The sequence below is a fragment of the Thunnus maccoyii genome, chromosome 6 (genome assembly GCF_910596095.1).
Source record: "Thunnus maccoyii chromosome 6, fThuMac1.1, whole genome shotgun sequence".
NCBI lineage: Eukaryota > Metazoa > Chordata > Actinopteri > Scombriformes > Scombridae > Thunnus > Thunnus maccoyii.
In genome coordinates, this window is record NC_056538.1 from 20,122,723 (window position 1) to 20,150,689 (window position 27,967).

Consider the following 27,967-nt stretch of genomic DNA (forward strand, 5'->3'; position numbering starts at 1 on the left):
GTACAATGTTATCAGCAATTATCGATACAGGAAGTTGTAAGATAAGAAACATCCTCACACAGACTCCGCGGCGGGGATGTTATCTTCCGTTCAGTACCAGCATCCAAAAAAAACCATCACAGACACACAGTTTCTGTATGAAAAATAGATATAGTAGACAATATCGTTGAGCAAGCTAACAGTATAAATAGTGTCTTTTGTGTTCATTTGGGTTATCACAGAACATTGGGACAAATCCACACACACACACACACACACACACACACACACGCGCACACACGCGCACACACAGAGTGGTTCTGACATGAAGGAGCTTCAGTGTTGTCGAGTGAGTTTCATGTTACAGTAAATGTTTTTTCTACAAGCACAAATTACTGGAGACACAGCTTCATCTTGATTAGTATGCAAAGACGTAATAAAAAAGGAAAAGTTTGACATTTGTGGAAATACGCTTATTTAGCCTGAAGACAGCGAGCCCGGCTCTGACCTCTAAAGTTCACTAGTTCACACATTATATCTAATTTAATAGATAATATCTGAATACTATGAGGGCACCAGCAACCTACAGCAAGTATGTGATGAAATATGACTTTAAAAGAAACCGTTGCAGTGGCTAAATACCTCATCAGGTCACAGAATTAGTTTGGGATTAAATTTGTCTCATAATAATTGAGTTAAATCTCCAAATAATCAAAAAAGAAAGTGAATAAAAATAAATTGAAACCAAGACAAAACTTACAATAAAAATATACAAGTGTGAAACATTTTACATTGTTTTTCACTGATCAGGATTTCTCTTTTGTGATCACTCAATGCAGAGTTTTTCATTTCTGACACAAAGCTCTCGTGTCTCAGGGCTGCGTCGCCATTGGCCAGTTACATTTGCAACAAGCTGTAAGACTTGTTAATTCCCTCCACAAACCGTAAAGTGTATCAGAACTTTGTTTTTTCTTCTTTCCTCCCCTATTTATCATCTCACAACCCCTCAGATTCATTTGTTGATCCTTTGCAGGAGTTTTACTTGTAATTAAGTATTCTTACATTATTTTTACTGTAAACCAGTAACAAAACTGCACCAGAAAGCAAATAAGCTATTTCGCAAAAATGTCAAACGATTTCTTTCGATATTAGAAAATGATTATTTTTGAAGACGTACAGTGAAAACGAGTGAAGGATAAAATAATTATTCAGTAAGTTTAGATCTGAGATGATACAGCACTGCTGAAAAAACAGTGAAAACTAAAAACTACATTAGAGATATGATACTGTCACACATCACTGAGTTTCTGACTCTCTCTCAACACGCTGATGGCTTGTTTCACATCTTTGGGCCACAGTTCGTCCATGTAAACAGAGGAAAGGAAAATATTGTGGCCCACGAGTTTCATATTACAGTAAACTAGTTTGTTCATCACTCAGTCGTCAAACAGACCATCACATTCAAACTCTTTCTCACACACACACACACTCGCATTAACACACACACACACACACCAAAAGGATAATAAAATGCATCTAGTCGAGCACAAACACTGTTGTGCGATAATGCTTCTGAGTATTCGCTGTACCATCAGTTACACACACACACACACACACACACACACACACACACCTCTTTAGTACAACTGTTATACAATATCAGTACAATATAGATAATATTGATACATGAGAATTGTACCACACAGGCATCTATCTACAGTACCATGTCTGTAGAGCTTCCATTACTTCTAGTGCATTCTGGGAGATGCAGTCTGTTGTAATGAGTCTTTTTTTTTTTCCTTTTTTTTTTTTTGGCTGATTCGCTGCAGGAACAGTATTAGGCCTCTCCAGGTGATGTAAAACAGTCTCCACTCCTACTCGCTCCTCTAAGCATAGTAGCGTATGTATTTATTTATTTATATATATATATATGACAAGTATATATATATAAGAGTTCAGTTTATAAAAATAAACAGGCTCAGAGAAAAGAGAGGGAGGCTCTCTGCTCCGTCTGTGCACAGGCTGAGAGAAGAAACGCCGGGCGAGACTTTCTGGGAGTGATTCAAAAAAAAAAGAAAGTGTTTTTCTGGCTTTTTCCAGTTTAAGGCGGTCCAGTGGAAGCTGAGTGAGGTGACATCACGGTGACCTCTGCTGCCCCTGTGTGTGTGTGCAAGGAATCATGGGTACTGAGCAGGCAGCGCTAAAAGGATATTTCTCTCACACTCTCGCCCTCCCTCTGGCCTGAATCACATACTCTTCTTCTTCTTCTTCTGCAGGTGCCGATCACTCCCTCTTTGACTGAGTTTCGGGGGTTATGGAGCGCGCCTCGTGGTCACTTCCTGTCTTGTTGATGTTGGTAAAAAGCATGCTGAACTTGCGCAGCTGCTCGCTGGCTGTGTGGCTCTCCTCCTGTAAGCGCTGGTTGTTCTCTCTCAGGTTGGCCATCTCGGCGAGCAGCACCACCTTGTCGTGTTTCTCCTGGTGGTTTAAAAGATAAACAATAAGGAGAAAAAAAAGAGACGTCGACAGTTCAGTTCAGTGTGAATGGATCTACAATTTTCACTGTTTTAAAAAGAATAGTTTGACATTTTAGACTTTTATTCACTCTCTTGCTGAGAGTTAGATGAGAAGATTGATACCATTGATGCTATCGCTAACTTTGAAGTTACAGCTATTAAACCAGTTAGCTTAGCTTAGCACATAGTCCCAATAAAACCATAACTTTTTGTTTTTACAATTTGGTTTTTATACAGATTAAACAAACAAAATATAATGTGTTAACTAGTGAGTTTTGTTACCTTTGTTACCAGGTGTCCCGTTTCCATTCTTTATGCTAAGCTAAACATATCCTGACTGTAACTTTATGTGTATTGTACAGACATTAAAGTGGTATCAAGCTTCTTATTCAACTCTCGACAAGATATTGAAGAAGCATATTTCCCAAAATGTCAAACAATTTCTTCAAATTATTATAATATTATTACAGTATGACACAGTAAAAATATAAAAAATGATGAAAGTAGTTCCCTAGTGGGTGCTAACAACATTACTTTCTACTTTTAACTGTTTAATAAAAGCAAAAACAGTGAAAAACTAAAGATTCTCACCCTCTCCAGATCAGTGTTGAGCTGTTTTAACATCACCTCCAGGTGGTAGAGACGTCCCGACAAATCGTTGGGCACCTCGTCACTGTAAACACAAACAGCACACGTTAGTTTGCATAAAGCTAGTTATTAAAACATCCTGACAAGACACACAGTACTGGTTATTTAAAAGGAGAGGTTTTACTGGTGTGTTGGCAGGAAAGAATAAACATTCCTACTGGCAACACAGAGACTGGTTCAACAACTCAAATAACCAACTGAAGTGAGAATCACAGAGGAATAAACAACCTGGAGGTTCAGGGAGTTACCACTGGGTGGCAGCAGTGACAAAGTTTACAACAGGACAGCAACATAAATAGTTGTTGGTTATGTTCCTCATCTTCTCTTTAGTTGCACTACTTCACCACAAATACTGTTTATGAACAAACGTCCTTCTGTATGTCATATATGTCGTGGTGAGGTCGACGTACCCGCTGAAGGTCGGTGTGGTTCGTGGCGTCTGCGGAGTGGGAAACTGGACAGGACTGATGACTGGTCTCATGTCTGGACCTCCAACCTGCGGCTCAGTCAGCGAGAAAAGGGAAACTGCTCTTTGTGCTGTAACAGAGACACATGATCTTGCTTTCAAAAAGGTGAAGAAACGACTCTTTTTTCCTCTAATGCCCCACGAGATGCATGACACAATCACACCTCGACACAGGCGGACCTGGCAGCAGGTGAGGCCAGGGATCAAGTATTAGCCTGAGTCTAATGTGTTTGTCTGTGCTGTGATGGGCGGCCGAGGACACGAGGGACAGTAGACAGACCCAGAACAGAAGCAGTGGCTGGGAAGCAGAGCACGTGATCGAGTACGAGGTGTAGATGAACACACACACACACACACACACACACACACACACACACACACACACACACACACACACACACACGTCTTTCTTTCTCAGGAGTGTCATGTGACAGAGGAGAGCCGAGACACCAACCCTCCGACATCCAGACGATACATCACACACCCACCAGGTATTTTAGGATTTTTAAGCTGGTTAATTAAATTCAACATCTTTCTTTCTTTAAATCTTGCAAATTCATTGTTGAAACAGTGATTTTAAATTGTTCAGCATTAAATTGTCAAATTATAACTATACATCAATCTGATATGTAAGTGCTTGTGTGTGTAGATGCAACGTTTTGTATGACTCTCACTCACTTAAACAGTGGACATATAAATAGCCTTGCTTGAGCTGCTAATTAAAGAATTTTCAGTCCAAACTGTGACAGAAAAACACACAAACCCCCCAAACTGGTGTGAATTAATAACACAAAGATACAGTATTACATTTAGAGTCTCAGGGTATTTTCAAACCTGCCTTATTTAGTCTGGTTGAAGTGGACTCTGGTTTGTTTTACCCCTTGGTGTGATACCTTTAGGCAGATGTGAACACAGCAAATGCACTCAGGTGCAGACCAAAAAAAAACCTTTAGAGGAAGTGGTCTTAGTCTGATCACTAACAAGTTCTGGAGCGGTTTGTTTGTGGTGGGAATGATCTGAGCCGATTACAAAGCGTTCTCTGCAAATTTGCACTTTGCATACTGAGTAAAATCAACAGTTGCTAGCAGCTCGCTGGAGAGTCAATCGAGATCCAACCTGGACTAGCATCAAAGTATTTTGCCTCCTTGATATTTGGGCAGATAGGACCTTCTTCCTGTTTGTTTTAGTCCCTGCCGCAGACACATCTGACCAATGAGGGAAGTGAACATTCTCATATGGCTTTTAATGATGCATTTTGGTTCACTTTGATATTTTTTGTATGAAAAGAAGCCAAACCACGGAGAAAACACAACAAATTTACCAACTTATCCACTGATTCGGACCAGAGCAAACCATCTACAGGTTTGAAAAGTTAAACACACTGAGCCTCTCTTGCAGCATCTCACCTTCGTAGACTTTAGCAGCGTTGACCAGACTGGACCACTCAAGTCCACAGGCTGTGTCAGGGAGGGGCATGAGCCCGGGATCCAGCCTCCTCAGGGGGGGAACTTTGTCCCTCACTTCTGTAAGGGACAGCTCAGACGCAGACAGAGGCACTGAGGGACAAGAGAGGAGAACAGTAAGTAAACGAACCTCTGAATGAATGCATCCTGCAGGTTGTAGATGTTATGAAAGCAAAACAAACTGTACATAACAATCCTCATGAGATTGCTTTCACTACTGAGCTCCTTACAACCACAAAGAATGAAACTTGGCAGCTAATTCTCTGAACTCAGCAGTGTTGGCAGAGAACATTCAACACCGTCCACCTGCCTGAAAACACAAAACGACAGCGGCGCAGTTTAAACTCACCCTTCTTGCTCTGCATGTGGTTGGAGGAGACGGCGTGTCTGCGTGTGGGCAGCGTACAGGTGAAAAGCACATCCATGGGGGTGGTCTGGTTCTCAGAGTTGGCGAAGCTGGCATCCTTGCGCCCGCTGCACAGAGACTCATCTGAGAAAGTGCGCTGCAAGGTGCGTCTGGGAGACTAAAGTAAGAGAGACAAAAGAGATCAGAGCTGTGTGTGCGAGTTCATCATAGCGAGACTGTTAACTGAAGCCTAACGTGACCGTCTTCAAGTGTGCGTTCCTCACCGGATCTCTTTGTGGCGCCTCTCCGGGATTGTCCATGATGATCAGTTTCTTCAGGTCGTCTTCGATGGTGCTCTTGTAGGTTCGCCGTGGAGAGCGAAGGTCCCTCAGTGATGCTCTGAGTCGAGGCTGTCCAAACACATTCTTTGAATTTGCATCCACCTGCCTGGAGACAGAAGACATGAGCACCACAGGCACAAAAGACATCACGTATTTTATTAATGGTATGTGTCTCCCCACATTAATCCACGCCATTTACTCCTCCAGCCCCGTCAGCTGGTTTAGAGAATTGAGTTTTTCTTGCAAGCACTGAAAGACAATTTTCACTAATGGCCACAAACATTTTAACTATTCTTAGCTTTCTTCTTTGTGGAGTTTTTTAGATGCTTGTTGAAAACCAATTTCATTGAAATATTTATGATGTTCCACATACAGAAGCCAAAAACTCATCGCTCACCAATGTTGGAGACGAGAAGCTAAATAAGGCAGATAACGTTTCTGGCCCGACAGAGCATCAGCTAAATGGAAGCCGACCTTTTTAAGTTCTCTGCCGTTAACTTACTTCTTGCTGCTGCTGCTGCTGTCAGAGCTGGATGTTGTGGTCGTGTTTGAAGGTGATGGGCTGGTGTCTTCGGGTTGCCAGGCAGTTTGTCGGCTCTTTCCGTATAAGGCCTTGGGGGCGGAGCTGGACAGAGCTGAAGTGGGCGTTGTCGTAGAGGCTCGGACATGCCGCGCTTTCTCTGTTGTCGGTGTCTTGTAACCCTGTGGTGTGTAGGCCCTGAGAGGACAAACAGACATGTAAGTGAGTCATTCATCAAGACGCATCAAACACAGTTTGACACGGTGAAGCTAACTGTGTTTGGCTTTCACTTGCAACACTGCTAAGATAGATGAAGCAATGATACGAACATCCTTGCAGAAAGTGAACAGCGTATACTTAGATATGGCCACACGTCATCTCAACACATTATGTCACAGACAGCTTGTGACGCACCACGATGTAAAGTACAAATAATCTAAAAGAACGAGATATGTAGATCACATCAGCGTAAATCTTTAAACTCAGATTAACAGCGTCTGTGCCCTTATCGCCTCTTTGCAGGATCGTTAAATTATCGTTTGAGCTTCACTGTGCAGAATGATTTCACATTCATCAGCTGACGTTTCTCTGTGTTCACCTCAAGTCTCAGTTTAAAATGTGTGATGATTTTGTCTTATTACAACTAGGAAGCCGGTCCCAGTCCAATAAATAATTTAGTGCACATATAATGATGGACTTCAAAGGGAAGTACGTCTTCCATCCAGCAGTTAAACTTTTGAAATGAACAAAATTTGCATATTCATAGATTCTGGATTTACCAATTTTGGAGTAGAAATAATTAATAAGTATTTTTAACACAGCATTTAAACTTTTTGTGGACACATCAAAAACAAATTACATGACTTAAAATACCTCTGGAGGAGGTTTTTAACTTTAAAAATTGCAAAAGAAATGATTAGAGCACAGTAACCTTATAAATACTGATATATTTGTTTTGCTCACAGGTGGTGAATTGAGATTCTTTCACTGCACTTTTTTAGATGTTACTTTTTGATGGCAGGTATTATTCTGGTATCATACATTTTCCTTTGCTCCTCTTCATTGATCAGAAAATAAAAACGGAGTGTGCAGTTAACTTCCTGGTGTTGTTGTCCATTTAGTGACACTTTAACATAGCAGATACTATAACTGATAACTGACACTTCGATAGCAACGGTAAACAGTAGAAGGGTTATGGACTATTACTACAGTACAATACCATCATTTATCAACTAATTACCATGCTACAAACTACAACTTTGATTCACTGAACCAATTCTTCTTCACTGGCAAATAATTCAGTTAATCACTCGGAGTATTATGAGCACCATATAACACTGAATCCTCGAACCCAAACAAATTACAAATCTTTCAACGCTTTCAGTCAAATTGTGTGTATTTACAATACCTGTAATGAAGCATCTGCGTCCTAAAAGTCTTCAGTTTTACATTTTTTTGTCTGTATTATGCAGAGATGGTCCGACTCCAACGCATCCCAGACCCAGACTGAAGCATTAGAGGTTGATGGCATCTTTTAATCCCACACAGAGTGGTTGAACGTTGTGTATGATAGCGTTTTTAATGACTGTTTGCATATATGATGCGTCCAGCAGCATAAGAGCTTATATGATGATCTGCATGTTGCACAAGGATTAGTCTGCTATAATCCCTAATGCATCCTTGATACATTAATGATCACATTTCCATGTATTAAACTCTCATTTTAAAAAGGATAGTGATGGTACAGTGATGGTGGTTCATTAACTTGCTAAATTTACAGACTTGTTAGAAGTCTTGGGTTATTGCTGAGTACACATATTCTCCATTAAGCTAAGCAGCGTTATACATTATACCAGCGTATATTTGGGCTTTGTCTGCCCCGTCGTTTGTTCAGGTTAATGTTAGTGAATATTATCTTCATAAAACGCGCCATAAAAGATGGATCTCATCACTGAGTCGGTCTATTACCTTGGTTTAAAAGCATCCATTTTATCAGTGCTGGAGCCAGGAGGTGGGAATGTCCTCGTCCGGTACCCTTTGTTCTGATTGGCTGCAGCTGGTATGATGGGTGATGACTCTCGTCTCCTGGCTTCTCCCCCACCGCTGCTCCTTCCCACAGACAGCTCCTGGATGCCGCTGTAGGTGGCGGAGCAGTGCACGGGCTTGTGGGATTGGCTGTTGGGAATGTTTCCGTGGCGAGTGTTGTTGTTGTAGTGGGTTGGGGCGTCAATGCCGCTGTCATTGGACCCCCCCTTGTTGAGAAGGTCGGGGTCAGGGTCAGCTGGGTCACTGAGGCAAACCCCACCCCCGCGCTCTCCTCCAGCGCCTCCGTCGAACCAGCGCTCGTCGCTGTGGCTGCTGGAGGCGTTACTGGACAGAGTGTTGCTGCTGGAGTGGCTCGAGTACTGAGTGTCGCCCTGCGGAGGACACGAGGACGACGGTCAGAGAGGCAATGAAGCAAAGAAGGTGACAGATGAACAAATGAGACCCTGTGATTGGCGAGCGGAGTCTGACCTTCGAGTGTCTGTTTGGGGAGTCTTTCCCCGGGACATCCTGTCTGGTTAGTCTCCTCTGCCCCCCTCCACCACCTGGCCCCCGAGACGATGATGCTGGGACGTGCCAGAGGGGTTCTAGACAGAAAACACACAGACACTCGCAGGATTAAAACAAATTACACCAAACCTCTATGGTTGGCAAAGAGGATTAAATGCTTATAGCACATTTAAACAGTCCTCCCCCAACTCACCAACGCTCAAAATCACCCTCAGCTATCTTGACTCTACTGTGCAACATACACACTCTGAATCAATGGAGAAATCATGGCTGTAGCTAAAAATATAACATTAAACCTACAATAAGTGATTCAGTTTCCAGCAGAAACAAACTGTGAACACAAAACTGACTTATTATCGCTTTTTAAGATATGATGAACATGTTAGCAGTTGCTTATTTACACAATCAGCAGATTCACAGAAACATTAGCATTTAATTGGAGTCGTGTTTCTGTCCACCTGATTAATGTAAGTCCAATATTCACTCAATTATAGCTCTATTTTTGTCTCCACCAGCTCCTGAGGGAAATATCTGGCTCTTATGCTGCTAAATGCTCCACTATGTTTCACCAGCTGGTCGCTAACTTTGTCTGTCTGCAGATTGGTGCTGAGCAGATCGTGTACATTGAGTTTTTAGGGCTTTTTTTGCTGATACTATTGATAATGATACTATTAGAGCAATGAGAGTGAATCAAATCAAAAAACGTTGAGCTGAAAAACACTAAAATCTCTGTACATCTGAGGCAAAGTGCAGAATCAGGTGATACGTCTCATCATTACGAGCGACACCTTTCACATACAAGTAGTCATATGATTCGTTGTTAATATAGAAATATTGATTATAGCCATCATGCAGATAGTAAATAACATGTTGCACGGTTATCTTAAGAACAGGGGCTTGCAGTTTTTTGAGGATGATGATGACGTACCTGTTTTGCAGCGCTCCATGGTGCTGTCCTGACTGGTGAAGCCTGAGGAAGACTCTCCACTGGACGTGATGTCCACACTGAGGTGGGGCTCGTAGGGCAGCAGGGGGCGCTGTCCTGTTCCATATCTACAGATCACAGGAGAAGAGGGGAAGGGTACGTGATTAATACATTCATGCTATTGTTGGTGGTATATGAAATATTTATTTGTTATATTATTACACATTTGAGTAAATCAGATCTTTTCATATTAAAGGCTTTACTAAAACACATTAAACACATAAATCACCAGACAAACACACTAAACTAAAAATGTATTATTTGACTAAGCAGAGGAAATTTTCAGTTTCTGTTTTGCATTCTGGTGGAAGCTGAATAAAACACGTTCCTCAGGTTGGGCGAGATGTTATCAACCTCCGCACTGTCAGGAAGAGCCTCCTACACAACAGATTCTTCCTCCAGGAGACAGTGTGTTCATACATGTCTACACATTATCCAGCTATGAACCGATATAATTCGTCTCTAGTACACAAAACAGTCGTTATGAGTAATATCAGACATGTTTAATCAAGATCAAAGAAGAGCTTAAAGAACAAAAAGGCCACAGACACACACACATACACACACACACACCTGTCGGGTGAAGGTTTGTAGCGTACAAAGGGCCCTGGTGTGATTCCAGGCGGCCCTATTGTGGAGAGGCCCACCAGGCCCGAGGAGGGTGAGGAGAAGCTGGCTGAGGGGTTTCTGTAGGGCAGCAGTCTGTCGCCTCCTGCAGGAGACATGCTGTAGTGGTTCTCTGGGTAGCTCACAGGCCTGAGGGAACACAGCACGAAGGAAGATGGTTAAACAAGGGGATAACAAATACACCACAAAGAGTGAGGAACAGAGGAAACCATTTGTATAAATTCAGTGACAAGCAGCGCTTCAAAAAAAGTGATCCAGTTTGAATCTGCCAGGATTTGATTGCAGTTATTAACTTTGGGAGCAGGCAGTGTGACACCACCAAGTATCATGTCTCTAGTTAGCAACAGAGAGCAAAAAAGCAGGTGAGATCGCTGTAAACACATTTTAAATACCCTGAAGACGATTATCCTGAACAAAACACTAAGATCAAACACTAATAACCTACTAAACCAACTGAAGTTAAGGAAAACACCTGGTTCATTCAAGTAGAATAACAAACTATATTCTGTACAGCTTTTCACTTGTACAGATACATTTTCAGAATATCAGTTCCTATGAAATGATACTAAGTTTCCAAATGTATTTGATTAAAGAGGGGCTTAAGAAGAGTGGAGCAATAAGAACATATATTTGTGCCTTGACTTCAAAGAACTCGAGCGTCAAATGTTTATTTAGGATTTTAAGTGCTGCATGCAGAAAGGTCATCACTACAAAGAGAAATATCTTCAACCGATCGATATAATTTACAATATTTTAATAATGACGATACTGAAGCTGTGGTAGTGGTTACCGGGAACAGTTAACTTGACATTTTTATATAATGAACATAGAAACATGAAGATTTAAGAGTTGTTATTCTTCTTACAACAACACATACATCTGTAGCAATCTCATCCAGACTTGATTTGTTCATGAATGTAGCCTTATAGTTAGTCAGCTATGTAGGAAGGTGACGTCGTCATTTGTAATCCAGCCTTCAAAGCAACGATCGGCCATTAATGAGCATGAAAGCCAAAACAATTTGAAGAGCAGAATGAATCTGACACGTGAAGGGTGATTCAGAGGTCTGGAACTACAGCTGCAGGTTTGTGAATACATGGAAAAGATTGATCATTTTTACACTTTTACAACCGTAATTTGTTTGTTGTCTACTTTTTAATGACTCAATCATCATGATACACCCAAAAGTTCTGGTTCTGCTAATTGAGTTTTGTTTATAAATTATGCACTTTAATCATAATTTATGCATATACTTTATCGATTAAAAAAGACTGGATTGACAAAGCCTTTATATTTTATCATGATGACTCTATATGTCATTATTACAAGCCAATTAAAAAAAGTATCTGAGACAGATAAATTGTGCAGAGCATGAATACATGCTTATCCTGATGCTACTGACAGGGTCGTGCACTTTTATCGGTGACCTACCTCTTGGAGTTGAGGTGCTGGGGCTCCCTGTAGGGAACAGGCATCAGAGCCTTGTGTGAGCGAGGCAGCGGAAGAGGCGGGGGGCCCATGGGGGCCCAGCGCTGTGGGTTGGGAGCGCTGTGGAGCCCTTGGGGAATAGGTGGGCTGTCCCATCGCCATGTTGGGCGAGGGGAGGGTCGGTAGCCTGCCGCCAAAGGCTCAGGTTCTGGCTTCTGCTCCATGGTCTTCATCTCGTACTCCTCTGTGCAGCCCCTGAAGAGACAGCGTGACGAAGGCTTATTAGTAAGACATCCAAAACAACCAGTGGATTTGATGCTTAAATGTCCTCATTTTGCTTCCTCAACACAAGATCATCCTCTCTGAAGACATAAACTGCAGCTGAACCGGATCGGTCTCTTCTGGAATGAGTTCAGCGTGAGAAAACTTCTCAATATATTTCCTCAGAGTACTCCACATAACCATTCTCTCATAATACGCTTTGTGGATGCTGGAACACGCAGCAGACACATAAGAGCATTCACTAATGAGCTCCCCTGACACCGATGAAGAGAGAGGAAAGGAAGCTGATTATTGGCACATCAGGACTCCATCTTGCCTACTGTGAGACTGAGGTCAAGTGTGTGTGTGTGCGTGTTTGAACAACAGCACAGGCACAGTGATAACCCTCTAATCTCATCAAAGAGCTTCTCACTCAAGGTCTCTCACTCTTAGTGATAAATACAGTATGTGTGTACGTACAGGGCCGCAGTCACTTGGCTCAAGTACTTTTTCCCCTAAAAAAAATAGTATATAATAGTAATAAAACAGTATCAACAAACAGCTCTTAAATCTCAACTACACTGACATTTTTAGCTCTGTGTCAGAATAAAAAGATTAAAAAATCATGTGAGGAAACCAACCCTCAAATGAAGATAAGCTGGCATTTATTCTCATCAATAATGAAGTCACTATTAGAGTCACTGTCCCAGCTGGACGGTGGCCATCTTTATCAGCACTCAATTCAGGAAAACACAAGAGAGGCAAAAACATCAAAAATGTTCCTCATGGAAGCCTCACACCCTACATCCAGCACATACTGTATATTTTACATATCATCATTATTTTATTCACAAAGCCTAATACAGGCGGGCATCAAATATGCATAGAGGATGTATTTAAGACGAGACAAATGCCGAGAGGAAGAGAGAGGAGGAGCCGAGGGGAGAGAGTGACAACGTTGGTAGAAACATGGTGTCAAAGTGAAGAGTTGAGGTGAAATGAGGGTGAAATTCACAGTGAGGATCTAAAACGAACTTAAAGAGAAACAAACACAGCTCAGCAATAGAGCTGAAATTATTGGATTTGATTCATTGGTTAGTCGATCAACATAAAAATAAATTATAACCTATTTCGATAAAACACTAAAGCCAACAATTCTTTCATTCCAGCTTCTTAAATGTGAATGTTTGCTGGTTTTCTGTCATATATGATATTAAACTGAATATTTTTAGGTTTTGCGTTGCTGACTATACAAAACAAGTCGAACAAAACCAAAAAACATTTATTCTATGTCTTCTGCAGAAACTCACACTTCAGTCTATAAATTATTCAGAATAACCAGGACAATCATGTCCACACAGACAAACTTAAATCATATCTATTTCCATTCACTTTGATTGTATTGGATTTTTTTTTTTTTTTTTTGGGTGAAATGACCCTTTAATATTTGACAATGGATTAAGAGCTCCAGGAGCTCAGTCACACTAAGCCTTCTATTACTACAAGAATGTAAACACAACATAGAAACTACAGCGGGAGGTAAGCAGAACAAGGATGGATAGATGCGCGCACACACACACACACGCGCACATTTTATAAAATATGACAAAGCTCACGATTACGTTCCATTTTCAATATGCATGTTCAGAAGGATGTATCAATGAAGGAATACTATTACCTCAAAAATCAATATCCACACCCAGTTATATAATAGTAGTACATGCTGTGACCTCACACAACACACACAAAAGAGAACACAAACCTTAGCGAGAGCAGAGCCTACATATGTTGATATGGAGAGTTTCTTCCATCACACTGGCTGAAGTTACACAGCTGGAGCTCCCCAACAAACACACACACACACACACACACAGTCAAACACACCATCGCCATCTATTACACCTCTCCTCTACTGTATCCATCAATCCGGCGTGTGCACAGCCGAGGCAGATCACCAAGGAGAAACACTTCCAACTCTCCTCTCCTGTTTCTCTTTCTTTCTCTCTGCCACCCACTTCTCTCACTCTCGGTGGTGTTGAGACACGTCCTCCTCGCCGAGCACTTCTCTGCCTCTCCAACTCAATACACTCAACCCTGCCTTTCTGTCTCTCTCTCTCTCTGTATCCCCCCCTCCTTTCTGTCCTTTTCATTCGCACAGGGCATGCATTTTTAATTAATCACTTCCACTCATTTATTTATTTATTTCTTTTTGGTCTCCGTTTTTTCTCTCTTGCAGATTCCAGGCCTTAATCTCATGCAATCTGCTTGCCTGGCACACAACAGCTAACAAGTCAAAGAGAGAGAAAGAGAGAGAAGGGGGGGGGGGGTGAAATACAAGACTCTTAATTATCAGCTGCATCAATGCCACAGTAGAGTGTGCGTGTGTTTTTGTGCATCTGTGTGTGTGTCAAAGGGATTTAACTTGGTGTAATTAAACTGCCTCCAACATTAAAGAAATCTAACCACTGTGCGATCACACAGCCAGCCACAATTACTGTATTTAGGAACCCTGGTTCTAGAAACACACACACACTTCACCTCCGTAACCGTTCTGTAACACCACATCAGCCTCATAAGGCCTCGTTATTCTGTCTCAGTCGAGACCTTGTGTGTGGATGAAAGGTTGGAAAAGGATGACGGTGGAGAAAAGAAATCAGACTGTAGCGAGCTGAAAGAGATGACTGTGACGATACAAAGGAGAGACAGAAACAAAGAATGGCAGATTTTGTCAATTCACATTTAACAAATGCTTCTTTCTCTTTGTCTCCGTGCCTCGTTTTTGACCGTTTCCTCTCTGTTGTTCAGCAGGGAGACGTGCGCGATTGAACCACACATCGTTCTTTTCTCTGCGCTCGCTCGCTTCCTCTTTTCACACACTCCCACGCAAAATCCTCTCAGAACATTGGAGTCTGTCCACTATCTCACCCGAGCTTTTGTGTGTTTTAGAGAAGAGCGTCCTGTGCTCACTCCAGCTCGCTCTTGTCCCTCCATTACTGCATGCTTCTGCTAACGCTCAGCACCCTTTTATGCTGTCACCCACTGCCTCAACATCCGTATTCAACCACAGCTGTTTACAGATGAATCGCTCATGAATGTAACAAGCAGACTCCAACACACCTGCGAGGCCCCCCCTCTTCGTACGGAGGAATGATGACCACTTTGACCGTAACCGACGTCCTCAGCAGGTCAATCATCTGCTCGTGAGTCAGCGTCACCGCGGCAACCTTGCAGATCTCCACTAAGCGACTGCCCTGCCTCAGTCCTGCCTGCCAGGCAAAGCCGTATTCCTCCACCTGCCAGAGAATAAAAAAAAAAAACACAATAAAAGCCTTCAAACATGCCAGTTATGTGCAGCCAAGATTCTTCACAAATGACCGTTTCAGTCGCTCAGTAGAGATCTGGTGCAGCAGATGGTCATCTGACGGTACCTCGGCCACAGTGCCATCCAGACGAACATGGAAGCCCAGTTGTCCCAGTCCGTTTCTCCTCAGAGTCATGTCCACCGTCTCACATCCCACTGTCAGTGACTAGAAAAGGAGAGAAAATGATAAAATAAGGTTAAAATATTAGATTTACAGTATTATGTTCTTATGTTTGTGTTAAAATAGACTTTAGGTGTCTTGTAAAATGAAGTAAAGCCTGAAAGAGGAGAGGAGGTTCGCTGTTCTGTTGAATAAAATTTGTATGAAGTAACGCCAGTTGAAACTATTTCAACAGGCTCTCTGGAAACTTTATCAGCCTTTGGATCTGCATGTATTTGGTACTTTTAGAAAGATTAACTCATTTTTTAATATTTTATTTCCTCTGTTGGATTAACATGAAGCTCCCTGGAGTCCAGGAAATCTCTTTTTCCCAGCATTTAATTCATCAAATTTTGCAGGGATTATCACAATATGAAATGCCATCAGTCCATGCATGCAGTTGCGTAATTCCATTGAAAAAGTGAGCTATGTGATTGCATAGAGTGCTAAATAACAATTATTTAATACGCACTTTATAGGCACACTTAGCACACTTTTTATGATATTTACATAATGGTATTGCATTACAAACACCTAAACTACTTGTAATAAACAGTTGACTCTCTGAGTGAATTTCCAGGTTTTCCAGGATGGCTGGTAAAACTATTAAGAATGTCAAGAGTTTAATGCTTTTAGCAGATATAACAGAATTAAAGTGTATACAGGCTTAAAATCTACGTAGAAAATTTCCCCAATTTTTCAAAATAACACTATAATAAATAGTGTATTGATATAGTATATACATATTCAAAAGAATGGGGTCTCAACTCTCACCTTTAACCTCTGCACCACTTCCCTGATGTCCTGCGCACAGCCCTCTGGTACCCGCACTGCAATGTGGTCACCTCTGCCGTAGAAGATCTTCAGCGCCAGCCGCTCCGGCGTCCAGCCAATCACATCGGCACAGAAACAGTTAAACACCACCTCTTTGGTGGAGCAGTCTATCAGGAGGACGTATTCGGCCGACAAACCCAAGGCACAGGGGAGCTCTGTCCCACCTCCACTGAAGTCCTGGGCCAGCACCCTCCAGGCGACAGCCCCTGCAGCCCCCAGCTCCGCTCCCTCTCTTGCCTTTGAGCGCTCGCGTTTTTTGGACGCCAGGGAGATGAGGTTGTTTAGTTTACCGGCCGAGTCAAGCGGCGTGCTGCTGACGTAGTTCTCAGCCAGGTCACGCAGGTACTCCTGCCGCGTGCGTGTCGCCATGGTGTGGAACTTCTCCGACTTGTGAGCTGCATTTTCTGCATTGATAACTTTGGCTAGAAGGAAATTTCGAAAGGTATCCGGGTCGCGGAAGGTGACGCCGCTGGGGATGGGTGGGCCGAAGGGAGGCACGTCCTTCATTCTGGTCACAGCAACACTGAGAGAAAAGATGTGACGGAGAGGATTTGAAGATTTTAACTATACATTTATTATTGTCGATATGTGTATATGAACATGTGTTCTATTTTACCTGTAACAGGTGTTTTCAGAGCAGGGGTTGTGTACACGAACAATCACAAAGACGTGTTGGAAGTGTGAGCGAATATTCTGAGGGGTGAAAGGCAGCGCTCCGGGCTCCTGAAAGATTATGGTGACAATGTCGTTCCCTATGTGCCTCTTCCTCAGGAGCTAAGGGGAGAAAATGACAAATTAATAAAACGAGCGAACATCATTGGCGTTGAAAGTAGTGACTCAGTGAACGATGGAGAAAGTCTGACAAAGGGAAATGAGAGATTGAGACGTCCACTACTAGACAGTACACCTCACAACAGCTCTTTATGTAATTTGTTTTTGCGGATTCTGTGTGGGCTATTTGTGTCTGTGTGTGTGCTGGTTTGTACGTCTATCTGTGTATGTGTAGGAGACATGGCACAGAGTCCAGGCTGTGTCTGCGGAGCGGCGCTTGCCAATCCGCTCTTCATCTGCAGAGGGAAGTGTGAAAGTACCAATTATGTAATCCAGCCCACTGTTTGGCCACAGATACACACATTCTCCAGCATGGAGCATCCTTTACTTGCACTAAGGCTGCAATAGAAAATGTGTATTATTGTGCTCAATGTGGTGGTTACAAACATTAAAATGAATATCATTTAAATAGAAGTTAACATTTAGGATCTTTTATCAACAACTTGACTATGTTTTATTTTAGTATCCATTGTAAACACAACAAAATACTGTTGATATGCACGTTTCTATGGTTATTTACTGTGGAAATTTTCATTTTATCATGGTTTATATATGAAGAACTTTGCAGGATTGGCTTCTGCAGGCTCAGCTCTCCTTTTCCTCTCTACTGAAAAAATGTGCACATCACACTGTTTAACAGAATAGAACCAGATTTGTTTTGTGTTGAACAGCTTAATTTTTGCTCTGGTAGTTTTTTGATTCTTTTTCATGTTTTTTTATTTGTATATTTGTGATCTTGTTGTTTAGATGAAGAGGGGGATTCTACAAGTGTACGTGTAAATATGTGCCAGTCTTACATTTGTCTCAAATTGTTCTTGGTGGGAAGGAGGCTTTTTTTTTTTTTAGAGGAGAATAAAATGAGAGCGATAGGAGAAACATTTTTCTTTGTGTAATTGCTCTTTATGCATTTAACTCTTTTTCAATCACAGCAGCTATTTATCTACTTCATTCATCCTCTGTTCATCCTGTTATCTTTAAATGTCAGATGCTGCCACCTAGAGGTTCATCTGAGGATGTGCCTGTGTGTTCTGCTGCAGTCTCTGAACCTCTGGATGGAGTTATTGTACCATTTATAAAATAGCACTTTTTGTTGGAAGAGTTGACACTAATATTAGCTGCTCCAACACACTTCAATGTGCAGCTCTGACATTATTTGTTTAATCAACTTTTACAAGATGTTTTACAAGATGATGTAACCGTCAAAAGGTGTTTTCTGTGAATATGACAGATGTAATCAAAGTTCTCCAATTTACAAGATTAATTTATGACATTTTGAGGTGTTTGAGGAAGAATCATTTCTAGCCTTCCCTGTTCTGCAGTGATGCACTCACACACTATAAAGTGTGTACATCTTGAGCACCCACAGGGCCTGTCTCAGCACATGTGTTTACCCGTGTGAGCCTCACACGCAACCACTTATGCAAACTATTAAATATACCCACACGCAAAATGTTCTTACACATAGGTCACTGACGCAGCCCACGCTGCAAACACACAGCACCCAGGAGAATGTGTAGGAAGGCCGCTTTATTTAAAGAAGTAAAGAATGAGGGAGAAAATAAAGAAACTACTCACTACTGAACCCCACCCAGCTCTGATCCACTTAAAGAATGAGAGGCAGAGAGAGGGCAAAAGAAAAAGCGAGTGAGTAAAAGAGGACAGAAAAGCAAAGTTACAGAGAACAAAGACTATAAAAACACACAAGAGGCTGAATAAAAGAGGAAAGAGACTCTAAATGAAGAGGGCGACACAAGTCACGAGTTTCCAATTCATGAATTCTTGCTGCGGTTTATGACCCAAAGCGAACGACAGAAGCTTTAACGGACAACCACAGCTAGACTTTGATGGGCTTTGGGTGTCAACCAACGATAGTCACGGATGTATTTTCCAGCGGTGCACGTCAGAGCTTGACCTGAGACACAGCATACAGCCCCAGGAGATGGTGCTGGACTTTAAGGTGGGAGCGCTCCTGAGCTCTTACCTGCTGTGGGTTGTTGGGCATGTATGGCAGCATGGTGGACACGTGGAACATAACCTCATAACCCTGGTAGGTGGTGTACAGGGAGTGGGTGCCCGTAGAGTCCGCTGGAGAGGAACCACAGATGAAAGTGTGTTGTTGAATGAGAGCTCAAACACAGTAGCTATACAAATGTTTTTCCAGGGATCATGGGAAGTGGGGCAGCGGCCTGGCTATTTCTTGTGAAGACTTACTTTTAGTGTCGAGCTGTGCGGCATATTTGGTGAATCCTTTGAGAAGCACCTGCTCCCCCAGAAGTTCGAGAAAGGCAGAGAAGGCGGGCGATGCCTCCTCGTTGTTGTACATCTCCTCCTCTGTGCTTTGGCCTGCGCGGCACAGCAGAACACCCACCTTGTGCTTCTGACTTAACTACAAGGCAGCGGAGAGACAACATTAACATTACAAACACTCACACAGCTGAAACACTGCAGTCTGAACCTTCTGCTTCTAATGCAACTTCAGGTCGAAGCAGATCTTACAAATAAAGATTTAACCTTAATATGTATGTGGAGGAACTTACACACACACAAATCGAGCACAGTTTCATTGTTTTATATAAAACATTTGCACAAACAAAAACAAGTCCAATGCTGGCAAAACACCTCCAACTTGCACTTCACCCTCCATTAAATAAAAATTGAGATAACATGGCTAAACATTAAAGCTTTTATGGAAACACACTCATGCTCAAACACACCACACCCTGCTTCACACAGTTTTCTCTGCCCTCTAATTTAGCACTTTGCACCAACACTAAATCAGTTATACGGGTTTCAAACACCTTTACACAAACTATCTGAGCATACCATATGTCAGCATCTTTTATTATTTGCTTTGCAGTAATTTCACCAGATATACTGGCTGACTGAGCAGGTAGAGTTTCTGTATTTCCCCCAGGGACAATCTGAGTACAGACAGCTGCTGGGATCAGCCGTTTGTTTTATTGCTCACATATAAAGTGCAAATACAGACACCAAACTGACCCCCTGTTCGTCCTGTTTGAGGAGCTGCTCTGTGACCTTGGGCGTGCTGAGCGCCAGCCTCAAACAGGAGACGTTGAGTTCGGGGACGACCTGCTCCAGGATCTCTTTGTACGGCAGACCTCGCACCGTGCCGTGCCTTCCCGTAGACGCCACAGCATCCTCTAATATGGAACCTCGGAGGGTCACCAGCTGTATGTGGAGAAAGAACGAGAGTTGTCAGACTGGAAGCGATATATTATAAGATTTTAAGATTAGAAATATTTCAAAATGCCACACTGAAATGCCATTTTCTCAAACGACTGTGCCAAATCGACCTGTTGATTTGGACTCTTTAACAACAGTTTTTGGTGTTATAGATCCTCATGTAATGAAAACTAGTTCACAGTATAACATGAGAACATTTGTCATTAGTCTGCTGGTACGAGGACTCAGTAATGTAATGAATCAGAGATGTAATGATGCACTTGGAAGTATAGAAAAGAAAGCTTTTATTAAAAGGACAGGAGGGTAAATTTTATAATATGTCTAGGTTCTTATGAAATCGCTTTTTTTTACGATTCTGTATGTGTTGACCCTTTCCCAGTCTCACGGACAAAATACTTGCTGGCCCTCTTCAGGCAGAGCAACATACTTAAATATTAACTAGGGTTACTGACATCCACTTTTTATTTAACGCTCTTTCTTCTTCCCTCTTTCTTTGAATTTAAGATATTTGCTTGGTTATGCACTTGTTTATTCATTTTTATTCTATTTATTTCAGTTTTCTTCTTTGTTGGTATGGGTTAAAACCTTTCTTGTGTATGACTGTATTGCATCACATATACTGGCTTTTTAAATTTTATATTTTGTATTGTCTCATTCGTAAGAAGCTGTGTTTTCTGTGTTGCACTTAAAACTAAAAACACAATAAAAAATAAGGTCAGCTGAATAAAATCAGCTAAAAAACCAGACAGGGCTGATTGAATCCTAACCTAGGCAAACAAGGAAGACACAGGAAGATGTATGTAATATATTATTGATATTAAGATAGCTGTATTGATCTCCAGTTTCTTCCACAGAGAGGTCAGAGGTCAGGCTCAGCTACAGTACAACACTCCTGGAAGTGGAAAGGTTGATGATTAGTAGCCTGGGAGCTTGAAGTGGGTCCATCAGATGAAGGATGGTCTCACTTCTACTCATAATAGTATCCTGCTGCCCTGAAGCTACACTTTTCCTTTCTGTCCAACACACACACACACACACACACACACACACACACACACACAGCATATGCTGTGTGTGGAGGATTTTAAGCCCGGCAGTATTGTGAATTAATATTCTGCTCAGTGTTGTGCTGCCACAGAGTGCTGCTCCCCAGTGAGGGGAAATTGACCTGCTTCAAAACAGTAAGACTATAATAACTTCAGATACAGTTGGGAGGAGTGCATTGTTCCTTCTTACCACACTCTCTCTCTCTCTCTCTCACACACACACACACACACACACACACACACACACACACACACACACACACACACACACACACACACACACACACACACACACACACACACACACACACACACACACACACACACACACACACTTACGACTACACACACATACAGGTTCATAAAAAATGCATGGCAGATTCTGGAGCTGGCAGGGGCTAGAGAGACAGTTGAACCTCAGAGACTCGGGTCTGCTGCGAAGAAATAAAACCTGATTGACACACAGCAGAAGTTATGGAGCTATCTTTTCAATTCGTCAGCTTCCGTGTGACGGGGGAGTGAGTGACTGCGACGTGCTGAGCGGGAGTGTGAGAGGGCTGTGAGTATTAATGTGTGATGGAGGGGGAGAGGAGGGGAGGAAGAGGAAGTTTCTCCACCTTGCTGTGTCAGCACTGCTGCACAGAATTAAATGACAGACTTAAGGTGGATGGATATTTGAGAGTAGCTGCAGCTTGAGCGGGAGAGAATAAAAGTCTGCAATCAATCTCTTTTTTTTTTTTTCTGTGTGGGAACGGTAGGCCTGGGTGTGCTGGCTGTGTCTGTTAGCTGAGCTCTGTGTACTTAGATGGCGGAGAGGCTCCATTGTTAGAGCAGAGCTAAGGTGATGAGGCCAGGCAGCCATGTAATCCAGCTAAAAACAACACAGCACCAGCCGAGCAGACAATACACTCAGGCTGGGGACTACAACAACACAATGAACACAGGCAAACTCTGCTGTTTGTTGGAGCGACCTTGACAATTTTAGCCAGGTGTTTATAACTATAATATAACTATTATATACCTATGATTAAATGCTCACCCAACACAGGAAAACCCCAGGAGATTAACAAAATATTTCTAAAGATAAAGCCACCAACTCACAGATACCAAATTATAGCCATGAAAAAAAGTTGAAAAGCTTCAGCCTGCTGCATCTCTGACTAACTGACCAGTCTGTAGTCGAGTCGAGAAGGGAAGCTGCAGAAAATCTTGACTAATTCTCCATAAATAAGAGCCTATTATTTAATACATTAAGAGTATTTGATCAATAAAAGGAGAAAAGTGGTTGGGTGTGCTCCCTGTGAGCAGGCCAAATGCTTTGGCCAGAGCGGCCAGTGTTTGGTTTGGCTTCTCTGTGTTGAGACTGGGCAGGTGGAATTTTCCACTGGCGGAGCAGAGAGAGGGGGCGAGGAGCGACGGAGGGGAAGGAGGGAAGGTTAAAATCAGGGCAGAGAGGGTGAAAAGTGTCACACAGACAAGCAGGGCCACGCAGGGAGGGCTGGGTAAAAACTACAGTAGTAAAAGAAAGTCCCTAAAGAATAACGCTCTCACTGACTCATCACTGGCTCATCACTCAAACATCCACATGACACACAGGCGGCAGATTTTACATACCTCGCTTGTTCTGACGATGAGGCGGTACTGATACTGGTCTTTCAGGTCTTTGGTGTCTTCCAGTTTCTCCCTGCGGATGCTCACAGCCACGGGGCCCAGCTTATCATCTGTCCCAAAGTAGTTTGAGTGCTCTGTGAAGAAAAAGGAGAAGTAGATGTTCAACGTTTGGAGAAAACAGTTTTATCTGCATCATGGACTTTTGTTGTAACCACATATATGACTGGATATATCAACTAATAGGGGGAGGGTTGAGTCAGGCCACGTATCTTGTGAATCTTTTAGATATTAGTCAACAAAGAAGCCAAACCTCTCAAATGTTAAATGTTGTCTAAACTAGTTCTGAATTTATTATTTGATCAACAGAAAATGAGTTGGCAACTATTTTGGTAATAAATCAGTCGTTTAAGTAATTTTTTTTAAGCAAAAATTCCAAAAACTTCACTGGTTCCAGGTTCAGATGTGAATATTGACTCATTTTTAGTCTTGATAGTAAACTGAGAATCTTTTTTATGTTGGAGTGTCGGTCAGACAAAACCATCACTTTAACAGAAGTAGTTTGTCTAATTTAATAATTGTCAGATTGATCATTAATAAAAATAACGGCTAGTTTCATCCCTTGTCTAAACACAAGCAGCCGTACAAGAACTTCCAATCCAGTCTTAAATTGGTGAGATTATTATTTAAATCAGTAAATATCTCAATTAAGATAAAGTAAACAAGACTATACTTCTGACCAGATGTTTGATGCTAACTTTTTCAGTAGTTTGTTGTGGTAATGCCTGCTGCAGACACATTTGGGTTGATACCAAAAATGCATTGAGGTTTAATACCCGCCACTAACAGGAAATATAAGCTTGAGAAGAAGAGGAGGAGAATCTGACAGACAGTAAGAAGGGTTTGGGGAAAAGGTACTGTGTGTATGAAGTAAGCTGACAGAAGGAGAGGCACTCAGGACTGTGACAAAATGACACGTACATGTTATCTAATAATCAATACTCAGGAAATTAGCTAACACAAGGCATGACCCTGGGGGAAAAAAAAAGAAAGGACTAAATAGTTATGTGGCGACAGACGAGAGATGCTGGACATTTTTCTGATGTGTGTGTTGTGGGCTGCACTACAAAAGGAGGATTTGATGAAATACATTTAGCCTCTATGTTTAACAATAGCTGGAATAAGACTATAGAGGAACAAATATGTCCTGAGTCTTGTAAATCCAGGAAATGAACAAAATGTGGTGTCATAAATCGCCAATTAACATTCTGTGGCTTGTTACCAGTGTTGGCACACAACATATTCCTCCATTAAGAGGCTGAGACAAAGTTATCAACACACTTCACAAACATCTTGCATGTCCTCTTCTAAAGCTCCTAAGCTAAGCTGTGCTAATGCCAACGCCACAGGCAGTGTGGGAGTTGAGACGCAAATTCTCCAGACACTCGGGGACGAATCTAGTATTCCTCCTCTATCCCCCCCTCTTACTGGAATGAACCGGGACGAGGTGCACGTTAAAGAGACTCAGGCCTGCTTAGCTTCCATGCCATGTCCTGTGGTGAAACTGTCAGCTTTTTGATGAGGCTTTCTGACGTGCACACAGGGCACATCACAGCACACACTCGCACAATCACAGCAGCGTTCTGGGGGACAGCTAAGCTGGAAACGAGTCAGCAGATGAACATATTTTTGGAATGATAACCTTTATCTGTGTGGCTGCAGGCCTGTCCCTCACACACACCCACACACACGTACACACACACACACACTCACACTCACACACACACTCTCACACACGCTTGCTTGCACACATGTGCTCCTAACAGCATCTGTCATTAATTAGGGTGCAGCCAGATGATGCTTGCCCAGGGGAAGTTTCATACACAGTGTCTGAAGAGGTGATGTTGACAAGAAATGCCCACATGTCATGCACTTGTACGGACAGGCACAGATCTCACACGCACGCACACACATACAAACAATTCATCTCTGAAGTTAAGCATTTCTTCTCACATTGAAAACCAGATGTAAAACAAAGCTGCCCCGGCTGAATATGTGGTTCTTGTTATCATGCAGAAAGGCAGGTGGTTTATCATCAGCTCAGAGTTTGCCAACAGTCCAGTGGCAGGTACATGTGTAATAAAAACTCTGGGAGTGATGCCAGTTTGGCCCGTTCTGCTCTGCTCGGGCCCAGCTGGATATTAACTGCCACGGATGAGACGTGGGGACTGACACTAGAGAAACTCTGGCAAGATCTACACTGATGAATAACAGCGAGGGGCCCGAATCAGAGAATAAAATGGGATCATCAGTATGTATACTAGGCTGCAACTCATTTAGTTATCATTAATGTCTGTATGTGGACTGTTGCCTGCATATGTTGGATGCTTTTTGATTGCTTGTTTGGTAAAGTTAATAATCATTTAGCTTATAAAAAGTAATAATCAAGTTCCCAGAGCTCAAGGTGACATCTTCAAATTGTTTGTTCCGACCAAAAAAAACCAAAACCCAAAGATATTCAGTTTACAATGATATAAAACAGAAAAAAGCTGCAAATCATTACATTTGAGAGGCTGGGACCAGCAAATGTTTTATATTTATGCTTTATAATTAACTTAAAAAAATGAATCTAGTGTTCATGAGAATTAATGTTGGGTTTGCCAGTTTCTAATTAAGATCCAGAGAACGTGTTGGAATGAAAACTGTTAAACCATCAATAAACCGCAGCTGCAACAACATGTATATTATAATACTGTGACCATGTACAATCAATTTTCTCTCAATATGTTTGATTCTTGTGATCCTTGCACAACACAGCTGGCACCAACATCAAAGAATATTTATGGGTGAATTGTGAAATCTGCTTTACAGTGAATGTGTTTGTGTGTGTGTGTGTGTGTGTGTGTTACCTTTCCCATGGAAGTAGTCTCTGTAGTACCTGGCCCCCAGGTCAACATGCTCTATGCTGTACAGTTTCAGCCTGTCCAGTCTTGTAACCTGCTGTTCAATAGGCACCTCCAGCACCGAGACGCTGGCGTTACTCTTCCTCAGCCAACCCCTTCCTCCCTCTCCTCCTCCCTCCCCTCCTCGCTCTGCTGACGAGCTGAGGAAGCTGATGTTGCGCTCCCCGTGACCCCCGGTCTCATTGAGGAAGTGGGGGCAGCAGAGGAGCAGTGGGCTCGAGCTGTGGGCTCCAGGAGGCCCGTCCAGAGGGTCCATGCCCAGAGAGGGCGCTGTGGAGGCAGGGTCGAGGCTCAGGGTCAGATCCTCAATGCTGGAGTAAACGGGGTCATTCCCACTCGGAGCCGAAGATCTGGACACAGACAGAGACACTGAAGCAGCCGATGCTCCCGTAGCGGTGTTCCTCCTCTGAGTGACGTAGCCGCGCTGAACCGCCGCCTCGTGGAGGTCAAACAAGACGCTTTGAGCGTCGAAGTGGACAAAACTCTTGGGGCACACCCACGGTTTGTAAGAAGTATCTGTTGAGCCCCGCCCTCCTCCATCTTCACCACTCTCTCCTTTCCCTCCATCCAGCTCCCCTCGACTGGAGCTGCGAAGTTTCCGAAACAAAGAGGAGGTGCCCAGTGACGACTCCGTCCCTCCGCTTTTCTTCCTCACTCGCTCAGCTCCATCCTTCCTTCCTGTCCCTCTGTCGTCCCCACCCGGTGTGGGACCAGGTGAGGGAGCGGAGGGCAGGGCTGCGCTCGGTGGCGAGTCTGGAGCGCGTAGCAACTCCCTGAGGCGTATTGGAGCTGAGCTGCGCTGGTCAGGCCTCTCCTGGTGGAACTGGCTGAGCATGTCGAAGAAGCTCTGCTCGGGAATGCCCTGGATGTCGATGGAGGAGGTGCTGCCATACTCCCTGAACAGGTTACCCATCCCCCCTCCTCCACGAACCTCCACCTTCGAGCAGAAAGAGGAGAGAATTTTCACTTTATGATGACATATCAGTGGAAAACAAAACAAAACAAAACAAACTGATTTTTAATAATAAAAAATAAAGGGTGCTTTCACATCTAAACTGTTTGCTGCAGTTCAAATGAACTCAAATGAACTCTGGCACATTTGCCCACTAAGTTTTTTTGGGCTCATGTAAAAGATGTCAGTTGAACTCTGCTGCGGGCCAAACAAACAGGCTGAAACCGCATGAAAAGGTGGGCCTCCGAGCAAATCGGGTGCGGTTCATTTGTGGTGTGAAAGCAAAATTCAACAACCACCATCAAAACATAAACTACTATTTAATCTATCATGAACTATCAATGAAGCGATCTGTACAAGCAAGCAGTAGAAGTGTAACGGTTCATGTATTTGTCCTGAACTGTTCAGTACAGGATGTTCAGTTCGGTACACAACTTTCCTCGGTTCGGTATGCTCCCTGACCCAAACAATTACTGTCAAAATAGTTTAATAATTCACTTACAATGACATGCATAACAATTATTCTAGTGCTTGAGTTCCACCCAGACATTTTGGCAGTGTACTACTTAGCTGTAACATGCAGGCAAAGAGTATAGAAGCTCACCAGCTTAGCCAAGTTACCCTGGTTACTCATATACTGTCGCTGCCATCATTATGATTAAAATATGCGATGTTATCCTTGTATTTAAATGATATCGTGTCACCCCGTCTCCCTCCCCTCTCTGTGACAGTCGGCTTTTCACTTCGCCTTTGAGTAAAGCCGTTCAGAACAACAATAAACACATTTGATTTCCAACGTGGTCAGACGACACATCGTAAGAATTAGTTCTGAGTGAACAATAAACCAGCATAAAATAACTGTTAGCAGGTGTCCT

General features: G+C 42.7%; 1 protein-coding gene across 2 annotated transcripts in view; it reads right to left on the minus strand.

Annotated features, from left to right (window-relative positions):
- Positions 1 to 1,763: 1,763 nt before the first annotated feature.
- Positions 1,764 to 27,967, minus strand: part of sipa1l3 (signal-induced proliferation-associated 1 like 3) — a 70,820-nt gene continuing 44,616 nt past the window's right edge. For both annotated transcript variants that reach the window (XM_042413849.1, XM_042413848.1), the window contains exons 4-24: positions 26,087 to 27,077; positions 23,184 to 23,314; positions 20,320 to 20,508; positions 19,531 to 19,705; positions 19,301 to 19,404; positions 17,105 to 17,262; positions 16,429 to 17,011; positions 15,562 to 15,660; positions 15,251 to 15,426; positions 11,876 to 12,127; positions 10,391 to 10,573; positions 9,761 to 9,885; positions 8,794 to 8,909; positions 8,248 to 8,696; positions 6,262 to 6,477; positions 5,703 to 5,865; positions 5,422 to 5,596; positions 5,016 to 5,165; positions 3,554 to 3,680; positions 3,087 to 3,168; positions 1,764 to 2,457 (exon numbers count right to left, since the gene is read on the minus strand). In XM_042413849.1, coding sequence (XP_042269783.1) covers positions 2,263 to 2,457; positions 3,087 to 3,168; positions 3,554 to 3,680; positions 5,016 to 5,165; positions 5,422 to 5,596; positions 5,703 to 5,865; positions 6,262 to 6,477; positions 8,248 to 8,696; positions 8,794 to 8,909; positions 9,761 to 9,885; positions 10,391 to 10,573; positions 11,876 to 12,127; positions 15,251 to 15,426; positions 15,562 to 15,660; positions 16,429 to 17,011; positions 17,105 to 17,262; positions 19,301 to 19,404; positions 19,531 to 19,705; positions 20,320 to 20,508; positions 23,184 to 23,314; positions 26,087 to 27,077 — 4,839 coding nt within the window. In that variant the 3' untranslated portion in view covers positions 1,764 to 2,262. The remainder of the gene's footprint in view (positions 2,458 to 3,086; positions 3,169 to 3,553; positions 3,681 to 5,015; positions 5,166 to 5,421; positions 5,597 to 5,702; positions 5,866 to 6,261; positions 6,478 to 8,247; positions 8,697 to 8,793; positions 8,910 to 9,760; positions 9,886 to 10,390; positions 10,574 to 11,875; positions 12,128 to 15,250; positions 15,427 to 15,561; positions 15,661 to 16,428; positions 17,012 to 17,104; positions 17,263 to 19,300; positions 19,405 to 19,530; positions 19,706 to 20,319; positions 20,509 to 23,183; positions 23,315 to 26,086; positions 27,078 to 27,967) is intronic.